Genomic DNA, 19,026 nt, shown 5'->3' on the forward strand with positions numbered 1-19,026 from the left:
GGGCTTCCGCCTCCTGGTGCCTTCTCTTTGTGAACGAACCTGTAGGAGCGACTGACGTAATGGCCGTATCACGGAGTGAACAGAGCTGAGGCAGTCAGAGAGCTGCTACTCTCCTGAGATGTCTTTCCACGCTGGTCTAGCTCTTTGCCACCCACGAGAGATCAGACCCCACAGAGAATACACAGGTAGCTCTTTTTAATACCATGGCAGCTTCTGATTTGCTCAACAAAGCCAACAGGTGATTGCTTACCTGGGCCCATTACAAATGGCTCAGTATTGGAACAAGAAGCTTGTGAGCAGAGAGCTCTCTTTCAACTACTCTGTTTTGGTGTAACATTTATTTTTTTTCCTAACTATAGAAGCAATGCATGTTTAATACTCAACTTTGACAGCATGTAATGCCTCCCACTGAACACTACTTTGAGTGCTCTTTCTGAAGGATGAAGATTCCCAAAGGGCTGCCGAGGGCCACATCTGGACCCAGTTTCCTGGGCCCACTCAGTCACTCTGGGTGTCCAATAAAGCACCCTTAACCTCTGGCTCATTCAGCAGCAGAGGGCAAAAGCTGATGAATGTATGCACTGGGTTTTTCCCCCTAAATCAATTATCAGAGGAAGAGCCAGAGAACAGGAAAAACCTTTTGAAAGCACCAGAGTTATGAGCTATGCAGGATTAAAGATGGCCACAAACTCTGACATCCCTTCCATTGCAAGGTGGGTCTACATCCGTCCCCTGGAGGCTGGGTGGGCTGTGAGATTGCTTTGTCTAATAGCATATGGCAGAAGTGATGCTGTAACCCTTTCCAGGCCTGGCCTCAAGGGGCTGGCACTCTCATTTCCTGTCTCTTGAAACGCCTGGTCTTGGAGTGCTCACTGTGGGAGAAGCCAGCCACAATGTTAGAAATCAAGCTACCCGGGCGCCTGGGTGGCTCAGTTCGTTAAGTGACTGCCTTCGGCTCAGGTCATGATCCTGGAGTCCCGGGATCGAGTCCCGCATCGGGCTCCCTGCTCAGCAGGGAGTCTGCTTCTCCCTCTGACACTCCCCCCTCTCATGCTCGCTCTATCTCATTCTCAGTAAATAAATAAATAAATAAAAAATAATAAATAATAAATAATAAATAAATAAATAAATGAAATCACGCAACCCACAGACCGCCAGGCTGCGAGAAGCCCAAGTGATGGGGAGAGACCCTGGAGAATAAGATGAGGTGGGAAAGATGGGGAAGCAAGATGCACACGGGCCATCTTAGAAGTAGATCCTCCAGCCCCAGCCAACACCATATGGATCAGAGACAAGCACCCAGCTAAGCCCCTCTTAGATTCCTGACCCACAAAACTGTGAGGAAGACAGAAGGGTTATTTTTAAGCCACTGCATTTTGGGGTAGTATGTTATGCAGCAATAGTGAATAGGAGCATAAGGCAAGGTAGGCAAGTTCTTGAGAAGAGGAGATGCTCCCACAAAGCCAAAGGGTCAAGGGGCCACCTTAACTGGACCAGAGTGGGGAGGGGTGCCATGGCAGAAGCAAAGCCTGAGAGTTCCAAACAGATTACACCCAAACAGGTCAAGGGTGTTGAGAATTCTGGTCCTGCTGGTGTGGTGGGTCAGCTTGGTTTCAAGTACCAACTCAAGACCAACCAGGGCAGAACACGCCTCAAAGAGCCATTTGGGGGAATTACGCTACTTGCTCCTCCCTCCCAGATACCCAGAAAAGGGGTATCCTCATTAACTGCACACACATCTATGACAGACCCCTCTCCATCCCCACTGCCAGAAAGGCAGTTCTGCTAGGACCACCTACTCCCCTTGACCACACCCCTTTTATTAATCCCACCTCCCAGGAGCCACCAACAAAGCAAGTCAAGGACACACAAGTGGCACTTTCAGGTAGCCCTTCCAGAAAGCATTTCTCCTATCCCCCTTCCCAACAGCCCCAGACTTCCACTGTGGCTCCAGGTGGCCCCCAGGAGGTCAACTCCATATTCTACAAAACACATGACCTAAACTGAGTCACACAGTCCATCCCATATTGGTTCAAGGGTGGCCATGTGACCTAAGCTGGCCCAATCAAAGTGACCTTCAGGACTTCTGCTTGAAATGCAGAAACAAAAACTTGCTCTCCTTCTTGGGATGGTGAACTGTGAAGACTGCAACCATCATGACCATCCTGCAGAAGGCCTGCCTGAGGACAAGGCTGACATGCACGGGGGGAAAGCAGGGCTCAGAGAATCCCAGAGAACAGTCACAGTGGTGATGACAGAGGGCATCTAGCCCAAGCTGAACCTGAACTCATCATACCTCCACATGCTTCAGTCATAAAGCAATAAGCTCTATTTCAATGAAGACAGTTGAGGTGGGTGGGGCATAAAGGGAAGAGCTGCAGGTAGTGAGGAAAAGTCTGAAAGGTGGGGCGGGTAGGGAACAGAACAGGAAATAAAGGGAACAATCTTCCCACTATTCAATCCTTAACAACAAGTTAAGAGACATAAACTAAATGTAAATTTAAAATAAAGTTCTAGTCATTAAAGAGCAAAGGAGTAAAAATAAACACTAAATCTAATTAAGTCAATAGCCAACACATGGAAACAACCTAAGTGTCCACTGATAGATGAATACATAAAGAAGAGGTGGTATATAGACACAAGAGAATACTATTCAGGAAGGAGAAGGAGAAGGAGAGGGAGGGAGAGAGGACGAGGAGGGAGAGGGGGAGGAGGACGAGGAGGGGGAGGGGAGGAGGAGGGGGAGGGGGGGGAGGAGGGGAGGGGGGGAGGGAGGGGAGGAGGGGAGGAGGAGGGGGAGGGAGGAGGAGGGGGGAGGAGGAGGGGAGAGGGGGAGGAGGGGGGGAGGGAGGGGGGGGGGGGGGGGGGGAGGGAGGAGGGGGAGGGGGAGGGGGGAGGGAGGGGAGGGGGGAGGAGGAGGAGGAGGGGGAGGAGGGGGAGGGGGGAGGGGGAGGAGGAGGGGGGAGGAGGGGAGGAGGGAGGAGGAGGAGGAGGAGGAGGGGGAGGGGGGAGGGGGAGGGGGAGGAGGAGGGGAGGAGGGGGGGGGGGGGAGGAGGGGGAGGAGGGGGGGGGAGGGGGAGGAGGGGGAGGGGAGGGAGGAGGAGGGGGAGGAGGGGGAGGAGGAGGGGGGGGAGGGGGAGGAGGAGGGGGGAGGAGGGGGAGGAGGGGGAGGAGGGGGAGGAGGGGGAGGAGGGGGGAGGGGGGAGGAGGGGGGGAGGAGGAGGAGGGGGCGGAGGGGGGAGGAGGAGGGGGAGGGGGGGAGGAGGGGGAGGGGGAGGAGGAGGGGGGGGGGGAGGAGGGGGAGGAGGGGAGGAGGGGGGAGGAGGGGAGGGAGGGGGGGGGGAGGGGGAGGAGGGGGGGGGGAGGGGGGAGGAGGGGAGAGGGGGGAGGGGGAGGGGAGAGGGGAGGGGAGGGGGAGGAGGGGGGGGAGGGGGGGGGGGGGGGGGGAGGGGGAGGGAGGGGGGAGGGGGGGGGAGGAGGGGGAGGGGGGGGGAGGGGGAGGGGGGAGGGGGAGGAGGGGGGGAGGGGGGGGGGGGGAGGGAGGGGGGAGGGGAGGGGGAGGAGGGAGGGGGAGGAGGGAGGGGGGGAGGGGGGAGGAGGGGGGGAGGAGGAGAGGGGGGAGGGGAGGAGGGGGGAGAGAGGAGGAGGGGGGAGGGAGGGGGGGAGGAGGGGGAGGAGGGGGAGGGGGAGGGGGGGGAGGGGAGGAGGGGGGGAGGGGAGGGGAGGAGGGGGGAGGGGGAGGGGGAGGAGGGAGGGGGAGGAGGGGGAGGGAGGAGGAGGAGGGGGAGGGGGAGGGGAGGAGGAAGGAGGAGGAGGGGAGGGGGGAGGGGAGGGGAGGAGGAGGAGGAGGGGGAGGAGGGGCGAGAGCGGGGGGAGGGGGAGGGGAGGGGGAGGAGGGGAGGGGAGGGGGAGGAGGAGGGGGAGGAGGGGGAGGAGGAGGGGGGGGAGGGGGAGGAGGAGGGGAGGAGGGGGAGGAGGGGGAGGAGGGGGAGGAGGAGGAGGAGGAGGAGGGGGAGGAGGAGGAGGAGGGGGGAGGTGGGGAGGAGGAGGGGGAGGAGGGGGAGGAGGAGGAGGGGGAGGAGGAGGAGGGGGAGGAGGAGGAGGAGGAGGAGGAGGAGGGGGAGGAGGAGGAGGAGGTGGAGGAGGAGGAGCAGGGGGAGGAGGAGGAGGGGGGAGGAGGAGGAGGGGAAGAGGAGGAGGAAATCCTGCCATTTGCAAGAACATGGATGGACCTTAAGGGCCTTTCAGTCAGACACAGAATGACAAATACTATACAATCTCACATACCTGTAGAATCTAAAAACCCCATCTCATAGATTCACAGCACAGATTGGTGGTTGCCAGAGGCAGAAGGTGGAAGGTGGGTGAAATGGGTAAAAGTGGCAAAAGGTTCAAACCTCGCAGTTGTAAGATAAATAAATTCTGGTATATAAGGTATGCCGTAGTGACCAAAGCTAACAATACTGTATCACATATTTGAAAGTTGCTAGGAGAGTAGATCTTAAAAGTTCTCATCACAAGGTAAAGTAAAACTGTAACTACGTGAGGTGATGAACTAACCGAATGTAATACTGGCAATCATTTCACAATATACCCAGATATCAAATCATCATGTTGTACAACTAAAGCTAACAGGGTGTTACATGTCAATTGTATTATAAAACTAGAAAAAACATTTTCAATTTTTTTCAAAAGGAAATTAAACTACTTCATTTAAGTCTTAAATTGTCAAAGCAGCCCCCGAGATTCCTAAAATAAAGAAAATGTATTTATTAGCAGTTGGTTTGTGTTCCATCATCCTTTTAGCTCTCAGAGGGCTTTTCATACTGGAGCTGGAAACCAAAAACTCAAAATTAAGCAAAACATTACAAGTGTGTAAAAACATGCTGTCTGCATCCTGTTCTACCAAAGACCATAAAAGAGATAAAAAGCTGAAAGAGCAAGAGAGGCACTGTTGTTTCACTGAAGTGCTTCTGAAAGGCCGAAGGATTTGGAAATAAATTGATTAAAACTCTTCGCATAAATCACGTCAATTTTTATCAAAACGATCAGATGTATGATATCCCCACATACTTAAATTGTGGCCCATTATAAAATTATAGTGTTTATAGTACATTGCTTCAGGCACTTCAGAGAATTATCTGGATAAAATACATATCATTTCAAAAAGTAAAAGGAATACAAAACACCTAAATAATACACAAAACACTCCTCTTCAAGGACTCAGATGAAAGCTGTTTTGTTTTCACTTGAGCATTCTTTAACAACCACTAGTGTTCTCCCATTTAAAGTGCCTTCATTTACGCTTTTATACAGGGCTTCAGTACATTCTAAAATATGTCTGAGATTACTCACAAATGTGATGATTCTCAAATATCAAGCACAGAAGACAATGATGACAGCATTTAATCCTCAGCTCAGCAAAGAGAAATAATTATTCAGAGGACCTGACTTAATTACTAATTTTGGGAAGAAACATGTTTGCAGCAAAGCCATGCCAAAGGATCCCAATGGACACAGGGTGAGAAAAAATACTGGAGACGTCCATGACCAGAATTATGAATGGAGCTCTAAACTTGGATTATTTCCAGAAGAGGCAAATACATTCTACTCTATCGGGACCCAAGTAGAGAGTGGGATTCGATTTAAGGCAGGGGTATCCTAATCATGGCAAAGGGACGCTTCACATGGGTAAGAGGAAAGAAATGCTGAAGAGGGATAGGAATATCACTCTTCCAAACGTAAGTGAATCTGATGAGCTGACAATCCTCAATGTGGGGCTTTGCTACAGAGCTTCAAAATGAGGCAGTAACTTCTAACCCTTCAGGTTGAAAATAGGTCCAATAAATAAGGGATCAAGCTTTGTTTCTTCCAGAGAAAGTCAAAGTATAGGAGATACTACAGAGTTAACTATTAACAAGTCTTAGAGGTCGACAAAAGGGTATGATGGCAGGAAAAGAAATTGCAGCCAGGGGCACCTGGGTGGCTCAGTTGGTTAAGCGACTGCCTTTGGCTCAGGTCATGATCCTGGAGTCCCAGGATCGAGTCCCGCATCGGGCTCTCTGCTCAGTGGGGAGTCTGCTTCTCCCTCTAACCTTCCCCCCCCATGTACTCTCTCTCTCTCTCATTCTCGCTCTCCCAAATAAATAAATAAACCTTTAAAAAAAAAAAGAAATTGCAGCCAGATACTGAGACATTCTACTAAGAACAGCCTAACACTGAGATGTATTACCAAAGGAGGCTAAACATTCTAATAGCTTTGAAGAAAAAGGCAAAACATGATGGTTTTAAATGCAATCTGCCCCCTCCTCAGAAACATGAAAACAGAATATAAATGAATGTCCCCTTAAACAGACTCATAATTTCAGATTCATAATTCTCCCATAAACCAGGACCACTATTCCAAGGCATTTTCTAGACTAAACCTCCGTCAAACTAGGTTGCATTCCCGCCAATAAGCAGTTAGGCAAAGACCTATGCCTTCACTGTCCAATATGACATCCATTAAGCACACATGGGTATTGGGTATTTGAAGCGTGCCTGGTCCAAATTGAGATGGGCTATATGTATAAACTACACACCAAGATTTAGAAGACTTTAGCACCCAAAAAAGAATGAAAATTATCTCAATCACCTTTTTATACTGATGGTGAAGTGAAATCATACTATTTTGGATAATTTGGGTTAAATAAAATATACTTTTAAAATTAATTTCACTTGTTTCTTTTTACTTTTTTTTAACATGGCTACTAGAAATTGAAAAGGATTTGTGGCTTGCATTGTTTTCTCTGTCGGACATGATAAGCAAGCACCACTGTATCAAACACACGTCTCAGTTGCTAAACATTTCACAGGTGAACAAAAGAATGAAGACGGGTGTAAACAGTATCAGGGGCCTTCAGAGGACTCTTACCATGGCAGAGAAGCAGCCACTACGTTGTTTTAAGGAAATGATAAGCTCAAACAACAAACTTCCTGGAAAAGGAGATGCTGTAATTGCAGATTCTCTTTTCCCCCTTCTGGAGGTGTCCCAGAGACTCTCCTCTTGGGCGGGCTCACCCCCCTGCCTACCTTTGATGAGCTCCGGCCTGTATGTCTTCCGCAGCTGCTCCAGGAAGCTGTTGTAGAAGCTCTCTGCCTGCTCCGTGGGCATTGCCAGGTGGAAGTCAGGCTTATTGCCCTTGAGGACACACTGGAGGGTAAACTGGCTGATGCACAGCACCTCGTACTGTTTGTCCATCACACTCTTCGACCAGTGTTTCCCGCTCTCATCCTCAAACACGCGCAGGTTTAAAATCTTTCTGACCCTAAGAGAAAAACAGTGGTGAGAGCTACCTAAAGAATCATAAGCCCCCCAACACACTCCATACCACCAAAATGTCACCAGCATCCTGTCAAATAAGGACATAATATTGACGTAATATTATACGTATTACATATATATAAGGACAAAAGAAGCAAGTTAGTTGGGCCTTGGGCAAGTTATATGAGGTAGTCACAGGGCTGTTTTGGGATTCCTTTTTTTTTTTTTGGTCAGTCCCTCCAGCAGCTACCCACAGGAACTGGAGCTAAGAACAACCACTCACTACCTGCTCCTTCAAGTTAGTGGATATGTCAAGACATGGGTCCAATTCTAATTTTTTTATAGAAGAATTCAATCTTTACACTGGAATAAATGATACCCCCTTTCTACATCCTTTCTTGGAGCTACTCAAAATGAACCACCGGGCAAACACCATGGAGAAAACTCAAGGTTACTGCAAATATACAAAAAGGCCTGGCGAAAGCCTCCCTGACAACTGTGTCACATGCCTCTTGAGCCCCAGGAGGAACTTTCTTATAAATGTGGATGATAAAGAGCAGCCACTTTGGGGAGCCTGGGTGGCTCAGTTGTTAAGCATCTGCCTTCGGCTCAGGTCATGATCCCAGGGTCCTGGGATCGAGCCCCGCATCGGGCCCCGCATTGGGCTCCCTGCTCCGCAGGAAGCCTGCTTCTCCCTCTCCCACTCCCCCGGCTTGTGTTCCCTCTCTCGCTGCATCTCTCTCTGTCAAATAAATAGAAAGAGCAGCCACTTTGGCAAGGAAGAGAACCAGGGAACGTTTATTCCTTAGCGGGAATTAAGTTCCAAGTCTGATTTCAAACCTAATACAAAGGGACATTTGGGTGGAAATTACACCAGGTATGGGCACCAACAGGCAGAATAAACAGATCCACATACACCTGAAACAAATGTGCCATGTGGTGCTGGGGGTGGGAGGAAGGCAAACATGGGGACAGGGGAGGCGGCCTGTACTTAGAGAGCCAGTCAGGGAACAGCAATGACAAACTCCCCCATCTTAGTAAAAAGAGCACCAGCTTCCAAGTCAGCGAGCCTAGATTCTAACTTGAATTCAGGCTTTTTGCTACATACATGTTCATGATCTCAGGCAAGTAATTTAACCGTCTGAGCTCCAGATCCTATGCACACAATGAACAACTGAGCATTTTTTAAGTGCATAAATGGTGCCCAGATCATACTACTTAAATTGGAAAGAGAAATCATTCATAAGAAAAGAAGTTAAGTTTTTTAATAAGAGAATGGTTCATGGATAAAGGAGCAAATAGGGACCGAGGCCACTGGGTTCCAGCTCTGCTCCTGACTTAGTGGGTGTCACCTGACAAACAAACTACTCTTCCTTGGTCTCCTCACCTGCAACATGGAGATAACCATATTACATCAATGGGACACAGATAAAAGTAACAGGGGCTCACTTCATAGGAACAAAATACTATCAAAGTTCCCAGTGTATGTATATATATAACGTGGATAGGTAGATAGGTAGGTAGGTAGGTAGGTAGGTAGACAGAGATATAACCACTACATAGCCCATTCAAACAGCAATGACTCAGAAATCTGCCTCTTACATGTGCTCCAGGTCCTTCTGTGTATCTTCCAGAGAAATACCCAGCAACACACAGATACCCCGTCCAATAGCACTTATTTGCTCTCCTCCAACTAGAAAGGAAACAAAAAGGAAAAAAGATTCAGAACCAAACAGGTGGCATGATGCACTTTTAAGTAACCAAAGGAATGTTTAAACATCACACATACTTCTTATAACTTCTTTTTTATCTAGAATGAATGAGTTCTTAAATGAATAACCATTAAGCCAAATTTTAGGGCCACATTTTCATCTGTGTTATCTTGGGTAAGACACCTCAAACTTTCCATGACAGAATTTGCCTACCTGTAAAAACAGAACAGTTTTCCTCTCCAGAGAATAAACCTCAGCTGTATTAATTCTCTGAAAAGAGACACCTGTTTTTCTTGGGAATCAGCAAATATGGTAACACAAAATAGAGATAGCACAAAATAATAGACATTAATGTCAGAAAAATAAAGAAATAATTTTTCTACTTACTACAAAAAGATAAATATATTATATATAAAAACCACAGTTTAAAAGGTAAGCTTCAAGGTGCCTAAGTGGTGCAGTCAGTTGACATCCAACTTTTGGTTTCGGCTCAGGTCACGATCTCCGGGTCGTGGGATCAAACCCGGCGTCGAGCTCCAGAGCTCGAGACTCTCTCTCCCTCTTCCTCCGCTCCTCCCCCCTTCTCTAAAATACATAAATAAATCTTTTTAAATTTAAAAAAAAATAATTAAATAAATACATGTTAAGCTTCAAGTCAGCAAACTTCCATTATTTCCCAGTTTGGTACTAAACTTTGTATTCTAAACCAATGACCTCCAAAGCCCTTTCATTCATGCACCTCATCCACAAAAAAACAATCTCTTAGTAGATATTCCAAACATCTGTGTATGTATTTATAATCAAATGTACGCTTTACTAACATGAGGCAGTATCTCAGTGCTGGCACAGTTCTTAGGCCAAGATCCATCATTATTACGGTAAATCTAAATCATATTTCATAAGTCAATCAGAGAAAGACACGTATCATATGACCTCACAGATATGAGGAATTCTTAATCTCAGGAAACAAACTGAGTATTGCTGGAGTGGTGGGGGGTGGGAGGGATGGGGTGGCTGGGTGATAGACATTGGGGAGGGTATGTGCTATGGTGAGCGCTGTGAATTGTGCAAGACTGTTGAATCACAGATCTGTACCTCTGAAACAAATAATGCAACATATGTTAAGAAAAAAGAAAAAGAAGATAGCAGGAGGGGAAGAATGAAAGGGAGTAAGTCAGAGGGGGAGACGAACCATGAGAGACGATGGACTCTGAAAAACAAACTGAGGGTTCTAGAGGGGAGGAGGGTGGGGGGATGGGTTAGCCTGGTGATGGGTATTAAAGAGGGCACGTTCTGCGTGGAGCACTGGGTGTTATGCACAAACAATGAATCATGGAACACTACATCAAAAACTAATGATGTAATGTATGGTGATTAACATAACAATAAAAAATTTTTTAAAAATCTAAATCATATTTCAAATGTTAAATCTTTGTAACTTTCAAAATTTTTGGCAACTTTTTGCCAAATCTCATTAGATTACTGATGTCTTGTTATTTTACCATCTATTAACCTAATGTTCCAATCAGGAGAAGGGTAGACTCTGCCATTTTCCTGTTTGCTTCTGCTGGATAATAGTATCTATAAATATACCTGACAAGGCATCATAGACTGGAACGTGTTGCCATATCCTGCAAGCTAAGGAAAGAATGAGAAACCCCCCATCTTCCTCCACCTAGCTGACAAGGGACCACCTGACATGCAGACCCCAGGGGAGTATCAGCATCAACACATTCCAACCCAAATATCAGTAAAGCTTAATTTCTCTTCTTTTTATGCTAAGAAGTATTTTCTTCTGTGTTGCTTTGCTTATAATGGACTATGAGTGATTTACTGTCCTTTGAGCCAATGACTCAGAAGCTGAAACAGAAATAATCTATCCTGAAATAAGCAGTAAACAATTGGGGTGGTTCACTTGTTTGGGGTGGTTCACTTGTTTGTGGTGCTTTAGAAAAAGCTTCCGGCTTTATTTGTTCTTTAAAGAAGTCACTATTATTTTCTTATAATATCAATGTATTTTTTTAAATTTTCCCCATAGTTAATGATGTAATGTATGGTGATTAACATAACAATAAAAAATTTTCCCCATAGTATGTTTTAAAAGCTTAAATACAATGGTTATTGAGTTATAACCACTATTAAATTAATGCATAAGCATTATAGAAAATTTGGAAAATATAAGAAACAGGAAGGAAGGGTGCCTGGGTGGCTCAGTTGGTTAAGTGACTGCCTTCGGCTCAGGTCATGATCCTGGAGTCCCAGGATCGAGTCCCACATCGGGCTCCCTGCTCAGCAGGGAGTCTGCTTCTCCCTCTGACCCTCTTCCCTCTCGTGCTCTCTATCTCTCATTCTCTCTCTAATAAATAAATAAAGTCTTTAAAAAAAAAAAAACAGGAAGGAAAAAAAGAACACCCAAAGATAAGCACTTTAATATTTCAATGATTTCCTTTTGATATTTTCTCTATCCATGGGTTTACTTCATATTTGTTTTCAACTACTGTAATAATATTGTATATAAATTTTTGTGTCCCATCTTTTCTCTTAACAGTGCCGAAGGACTTTTTCATGTTATAAGCTTTTCCTAAACATCTTTTAATAGTTACATCCCATCAAGTGGAATTGTTGCAGTCCATCCAATGGACCGACTAACCATCCCATTTGGCTGGATATATTGTTTGTTTCAAAATTCTCACTTCAATAAATAACACTGTGGGGAAAATCTTTGTATACTAGACTTTAGACTTTACATTTTAGAGCAGTTTTAAATTCACAGCAAAACTGAGCAAAGATACAGAGATTCAGGTGTCTGGGCGGCTCAGTCGGTTAAGTGTCCGACTCTTGATTTGGGCTCAGGTCATGATCTCAGGGTCGTGAGATCGAGCCCTACATCAGGCTCTGCGCTGGGCATGGAGCCTGCTTAAGATTCTCTCTCTCCTTCTCCCTCTGCCCCACATCCCCTCTCAAAAATAAAAGAAAAAGGTACTATACTCACTGTCCCCATACATGCATAGCTTCCCCATTGTCAACATCCCCCACCAGAGGGGTACATTTGTTACAACTGATGAACCTGCACTGACACATTATTATCACTCAAAGTCCATAGTTGACATTAGGGTTCACTCTTGGTGGTGTACATTCTATAGGTTTGGACAAATATACAGTAACATGTATCCACCATTACAGTATCATACAGAGTAGTTTCACTGCTCTAAGAATCCTCCCTGCTCTGCCTATTCATCCCTCTAAATCTTTTCCTACAATTAGTATTCTCTTCTTAGAACAGATTCTGAAAAGTAGAATCACTATTCAAAGTGATTCAAATCACTACCTGAAGAGTTTCATGCTTCTCCCTCTTCCTCAGCCACTCTCTCATGCTCTCTCTCTCTCTCAAATAAATAAAATCTTTAAAAAAAAAGTTTTTTTTTAAAAGGGGGGGCGCCTTGGGGCACCTTGGTGGCTCAGTCATTAAGCGTCTGCCTTCGGCTCAGGTCATGATCCCAGGGTCCTGGGATCGGCTCTGCGGGAAGCCTGCTTCTCCTTCTCCCACTCCCCCTGCTTGTGTTCCTGCTCTCGCTCTCTCTCTGTCAAATAAATAAATAAAATCCTTAAAAAAGGGGGGAGGGCTCCTGGGTGGCTCAGTCAGTTAAGTGTTTCCCTTCAGCTCAGGTCATGGTCCCAGAGGGGCTCCTTGCTCAGTGGGGAGCCTGCTTCTCCCTCTCCGAGCTCTGCCACTCTTTCATGCTCCCTCTTTCTTTCTCAAATAAATAAAATCTTTAAAAAAAGTTTTTGAAGGGTTTCAACATTTTTATAATGTATTACTGCCTTAATAAGAAACATATTATGCCCCAAAGCCTATATATAACATAGTTTGCTCTCTTATTTTGGAGTAGTTTTGCTCCCCCCGCCGCTCCAGGGAGAAGTAGAAGAACTAGGAGATCGAAAGCGTTCTTTTATTATAGACAAATGGATTTCCAAGGGAAAAAATTTGAGTCACTAATTTAGACAACAGATCACAGGGCTAGAAAAGACCTGAGATATTTGGTCAATTTACCATGTACACTGGCATCACCACTGACCTCTTCTTCAAGAAGAATTCACAACCTCTCAAATTAACTCATTCAAGCCCATTTTAGATCCTCTTCCCAACATTCTATGATTCTATTCAGATTTTCGCTGCTGAAGCTAAGTGATGGGACATGGGAATTACCACACTTTGCCACCTGTGTAACCAAAAGAATATGTTTGAAATGTTCCATAATAAAGCTTTTAAAATTAGATTATCACAATAACCATGCTAAGGCAACAAAATGTGCTTGACCAACCTCATTAAGTGAGCCTGCCACATAATTAGATATGACTCCTAATATTGTACTCTGTCCCAACCATAAAATCAGAAGTGACATTTTAGAACCCCCATGATAAAATGCCATTTGTATACAGCCACGTTTCAGTGAAGCCAGTCACATTCTAAAGGAATCAGAAAATCTTTCCATTACAGTTCAACTAGAAGGCCTGGCTAACCTGAAGGTCCCTCCAGCACTGAGAGAGAATTCCATTTTATTTAAAACTTCCCACAATTAACACCCTTCTCTTTTTTTAAATACCCTTACCTTTTTTAATATGCAGCTTTGTTTTTTAACCAAAAGCACCAATTTAAATAGTAAACTAAAATCACTCAAACTATTCAGCAAATCTCACAAAATACATATTCTCAATATTCCAGATCAGCAGAATGAAGAGTGCAAGAGAAAATTAGAACTTAAATTCCTCAAAGTTCACTCATTGTTCGTGATGACCACACAGAGCAGAATGCAAGATTTTGCTCAAAAAAGCAAAACCTCTTTTCATCTATGTATTTCCCCAGTTTTAGTTCATTTAAATATTAACTGAAAGGCCAAAAAAACCTTTGTTTTAAAAGCCAGGTAAATCCCAAAGCTATTGTGTTCCCTATTACTCCAGGACCATATCCAAAATCAGTTAACAGAACAGCTTAGACATCATTAGGTAGCATTGAAAAGTAGACTCTCAGATCTAAATATATGGTTTTGCTGGGTGCGTTGTTTCTTTAGGGGATTTTGTTGCTTTGTTTTTAAATTTAGGTTTTTGTGGACAAAAGAACACACATTTGGTGTAGACTGGTTAAAGAAAAGGATATCTGGAATTACCTGGACTGAAACAATACTGTAAGTCTGAAGAAAAAAACCAGAAGACTTAGAAGACAATCTTAAAAGTAGTCATTAAAAAAATTTGAACATCTTTTTATCTTGGTTTGACTTTCTAAAACGACTACCTTATATACATTAATCATCTGGATCTCTGATGTTCGAACTAGACTACAGTGATCCAGCAATGACGAATGGCTGGGTGGCTTGGTCCACAAGAAACTGGTGGCAAAGAGAAATATTTCATCCAGAATTCTTTAGATTCTGACCCCATCCCTACAGGGTTAGAGAAATGAGAAAGAGAGGTGTCCTGGGGGGCGGGGATCATTCTGTATCTAGCCTGGGTGCTGGTCACGTGGGTGTGCACAACTGTCAGAACTCATCCATGTGAACAACTCTTCATATCTGTGCATTTTATTGGCAGTCAAGCTCCATAAAAATTGGGACACGTAGACAATGGGCAAGAATGGGAAATTTAAAACAGAACGTTGTAAGAGGGGAATCGGGGTCCTTGCTCCGGAAATGCTGCCTACGTGTTGTTTGTGCAACATTCCACAGAAGAACGGGCCATGGGGATGCTCGGAGGTTCTGCCACCCGATACTTGGGACCAAAAAAAAAAAAAAAAAAAACGATAATAAGGCGCCTTTATCGTGAACCCAAAGCAGAACCCTGCAGCCGGGGCCGCGCGTAAGTGCGCGGGGCACGTGGACTGCTCCGCGGCCGCGGCGGCGCCCGGAGCCAACCCGGGGACTCCGGGCTGCGGGGGCAGAGCTGGCCAGGGCCCGCAGCGGCCGTAGCGGCCCTGGGGACGGCCCGGCGGAACCCTCGCGGGGGCGGCCAGTAACTGCCGGGCGCGGGGTCAGGGGTGGCTCCTCCCGGGCCCGGCCCCGGCCCCGCCCGACTGACCTGTGACGCTGGCCCGGGTGACGCGCTGCACCACGGCTTTCATGGCGGCGGCTGGGACGAGTGGGGCGGCGCCGCGCTCCTTCCGGCCTCGCGACTCTGCGGGCGGCTCGGCGGCCGGCGCCCTCTGCGGGTGACACCAGGAAGCGCGCCGAACCGCCCGGTCGGCCCCGGTTGGCGGCGACACGCCCACGTCGGCCACGCCCACCCACTGGTCGGCCCCGCCCGCGTCGGTCACGCCCACCTGGTATAGGTCCCGCCCCTTCCTCGGTCTCGCCCCAGCCACAGGTGAGCCCAGCCCCCACCAGATACAGAAAGCCCTGCCCGGCCCCTGCCCCTGCGCAGTTTCTGCACCGGATGTTTCTCACATCCCCGACCTGAAAGCCAATCATCTCTAAATCCCAGCTTTGTCCTGAACCCTAATCTTGTGCTCCGACTTTCACCCTTCCACCCCTCTGTCCTGACGCTCCCAAATTCCTTTTCCCTTGTTTTCCTGCTTCAGTGGCTTCTCATAAACCAGACAGAACAGAATCTGCTGCCTAAAATAGCCCTTTAACTACGGTATGTAAGTATTCTTACATACCGTAAGTCATATTCATATGACTTAGCCATGCCATGGCAGTGCAGAGATCTATGAGCCTGTAATTCTAATTCCTCTAATACTAACACTTAGCAGCTCCACTCACCCAGGGTTGTTAGGAGATTTAAATAAAACAGACTGTAAAAATCATTCGAAAGCTGCAAAGGACTGTACAAGTATTACCCTAACAAATTATTACCACTGATTAAAAATAAGCCTCTTGCAGGAGCGCCTGGGTGGTTCAGTCGGTTAAGTGTCTGTCTTCTGCTACAGTCATGACCTCAAGGTCTTGGGATCTAGCCCCAAATCAGGCTCCCTGCCTAGTGGGGAGTCTGCTACTCCTCTCCCTCTGCCCCCCCCCTCCCCTCGCCTCTGCTCAAGCTCTCTCTTGCTGTCTTGCTCTCTGTCTCAAATAAATCTTTAAATAAATAAATAAATTGAATAAAAATAAATAAAATAAAAAAGAAGCCCCTTTCAGTGTGCCTTCTTCTCCAAGCCCTCTAATAGTATTAGTGGGTGCGGTGTGATGACATTCAGAACAGGCTACTCCAAAATATGGCACCTTGGCATATTGAATACTGTAAACTAACGGAGCTTGAGAAAGCAGCAGGATCAGGAAAGTCACTCTGAACTTCCCTCCACCCTTCTCCCCTGAAACCAGTCAAAAATCCTTGTGTGAGAGGTGCCTTCCTCCACCCTGATCTGCAAAGACAAAGGGATGGCAAGAACAAACAGGCCTTGCTAAGTTTCTCCTGGCTTACTATGCTTACCTCATACTCCTTGACCTATTACGTTCCTCCACGATGTCCACTCTTCATCAAAAATAGCATAGAAGGGGCGCCTGGGTGGCTCAGTCGTTAAGCGTCTGCCTTCGGCTCAGGTTGGGATCCCAGGGTCCTGGATTCGAGCCCCGCATCCCATCGGGCTCCCTGCTCCGTGGGCGGCCCACTTTTCCCTCTCCCACTCCCCCTGCTTGTGTTCCCTCTCTCTGTCAAATAAATAAATAAAATCTTTAAACAAAAAAATAACATAAGAATATACAAGTCTGTTTCTTTGAGTTTTCATTTTCTTGTGAAGGCTCCCCTGTCCTGTAAAACTTAAATAAATCTGTGAACTTTTCTCCTGTTATTTTCTTTGTCAGCTTAATTGTCAGACCCAACCAGAGACCCGAAGAGTGAGAAAAACTTAAAATTTGAAAATTTTTCACATTAAATCAGCATAGCTCAAACATTTCAATGTCAAGATCCCTTTACATTCTCAAAAATTATTTAACACCCCAAATAGCTTTGGTTTATCTAGGTTATATCTAAAGAGATTTACTGTATTAGAAATTACAACAAAGAAAAATCATTAAGCATTGATTTATAATGCATTTAAAAACAACAATAATAAATTCATTATATGTTAACATTAGAGCAATGAAGTCATTACACACCATGGAACCTCTGGAAACCCCCATTGTACACTCCTGAAGGAGTAAGAGTGGAAAAGGCAAATATTGTCTCTATATCATTATAGAAAGAGTTGGCAATCACACATCCTCTAAAGGGACACTTTGAGAACTGGTGGATTTGATAATGGCATTAAATCAATATTAATTTCCTGATTTGTATGTAAGAGAACATCCTTGTTTATAGAAAATACACACTGAGGTATTTAGAAGTAAAGGCACATCATATCTGCAATTTACTCTCAAGTGCTTTGGAGAAAAATAATACGTACAGAGAAAATAAAGAGAGTGATAGAGCAAATGGAGTAAAATGTTGACAGTTTGGAAGGGAAGGACGCTTACTTTTCTGTAAGTTGGAAATTATTTCAAAATAAAACGCTTTAGGGGCCCCTGGCTGCCTCATTGTGAGGAGCATGCAACTCTTGATCTCAGGGTTGTGAGTTCGAGCCCCACGTTGGGTGTAGGGATTAATTAAAAATAAAAAACGTAATTAATTAATTGAAGGTTTTAAAAAGATACCAAAACACCCAAGTTCGTTTTTTACATTTATTGACCTAAAAAAGGTCAACACCAGAGGCAAAAGCAGGTCCCTCTTCCAGGGGCCTCCTCCCCTCTGCAAGAGATCTCCTTTGGCTTCTCAAGTACTACTCTCCCCGGGGTTCCCTCCTTCCCATCTTCCTCACTCCACTTGCACCCTGGCTTTCCTCTCCATTCTCATCTCTTTTAAATTCTGCCTTCATGCCCCCAACTCACATTTTCATTTCTGCTCCAGACATCTCCTGTGAGTTTGTGCTTCCAAATACCTTCTTCACATCCCCATTTCCATGAATCAGAGATGTCACAAAGCGAATAGATTTTAAATGGAATTCAGGATATCCACCCCTGTTGTGTAATAATTTGTCTGGTCTTTGTTCTGGGTTTCTGGCACAGAGCTTCTAAAATCCTCAGAATCCCCCAAGAGATAGGAGTGTGTTTGTTCTTTGCACCCCTTGATCACACCTGACTTTATGCCATTAAGCCAGTTCAAGAGGGGAGCTAGTCACTGGAAAGCCCCATCATGTGAGTCGTTGTGACAAACCTGAGGGAGTCACAGAAACTCCCAAATCTGTAGCCCATTGGTCAGAAATGCAGTGGCCTGGACTCCTGAAATGAACCTGGCATCTGAAGGAAGAGCAGCCTTGTTGGGGATGTGCCCTTAAACTTGCAGGGTCAGGGCTGTCTGGATGGTTAGTGCCAGGACAGAAGTGCAATACACTGGTTGGTGTTAGAAGAACTCCCTAATCCCTCCATACTCCACCACCTGGGCCATCACTATCTAAAAATGGCTCCAATGTTTCCCAGAGTCCTAAGTGACTTGTAGTTGCCCCCTTCCCCTCTCCCCAAGTATCTAGTCCATCACAAATCTTCTCACTCTCCAAAACATACCCCCAAGTGCCCTCTTCTCTCCATCCCCATGTCATCCTGTCACATGCTCCCCCATCATCTCTCACTGGGATTTCTACCACGGCTCTCTCACTTATCTCCCTACTGCCATATTGGTCCCCCTCCAACCCATTCTCCATGGAGAAATCAAAGTGATGTTCCTAAAGTATAAATTCTTCACTTTCCAGACTCTGGTCTTCTTCACATTTCTCAAATAAATCCATTTGTTCCTACCTCAGGACCTCAGCATCTGCTGGTCCTCCATCTGGAATAGTCTCCCCTCATTCTTTGTACATCTTGCTCCTCTCCTTCCTTTAAGTTTTCAACTCAAACGCTTCCTCCTCAGACAGACCTTCTCTGACCACACAGACAAAAGCATCCCTGTTCCCCGTTATTTCCCGTCACCATCCCATGGTTCTTCCCTCATATTCTGGCAACTTTTTTTTTTTAACGTTATTTATTTACTTGAGAGATAGAGAGAGCACGAGCAGGG

At 45.9% G+C, this 19,026-nt stretch overlaps 1 protein-coding gene across 1 annotated transcript in view; it reads right to left on the reverse strand.

The window, feature by feature from the left end:
- Window positions 1-15,240, reverse strand: part of DTD1 (D-aminoacyl-tRNA deacylase 1) — a 175,391-nt gene extending 160,151 nt beyond the window's left edge. The window contains exons 1-3 of the mRNA XM_027624254.2: window positions 15,085-15,240; window positions 8,906-8,996; window positions 7,072-7,307 (exon numbers count right to left, since the gene is read on the reverse strand). Coding sequence (XP_027480055.1) covers window positions 7,072-7,307; window positions 8,906-8,996; window positions 15,085-15,127 — 370 coding nt within the window. The 5' untranslated portion in view covers window positions 15,128-15,240. The remainder of the gene's footprint in view (window positions 1-7,071; window positions 7,308-8,905; window positions 8,997-15,084) is intronic.
- Window positions 15,241-19,026: the final 3,786 nt, after the last annotated feature.

Source organism: Zalophus californianus, chromosome 8 (assembly GCF_009762305.2).
Source record: "Zalophus californianus isolate mZalCal1 chromosome 8, mZalCal1.pri.v2, whole genome shotgun sequence".
Taxonomy (NCBI): Eukaryota; Metazoa; Chordata; class Mammalia; order Carnivora; family Otariidae; genus Zalophus; species Zalophus californianus.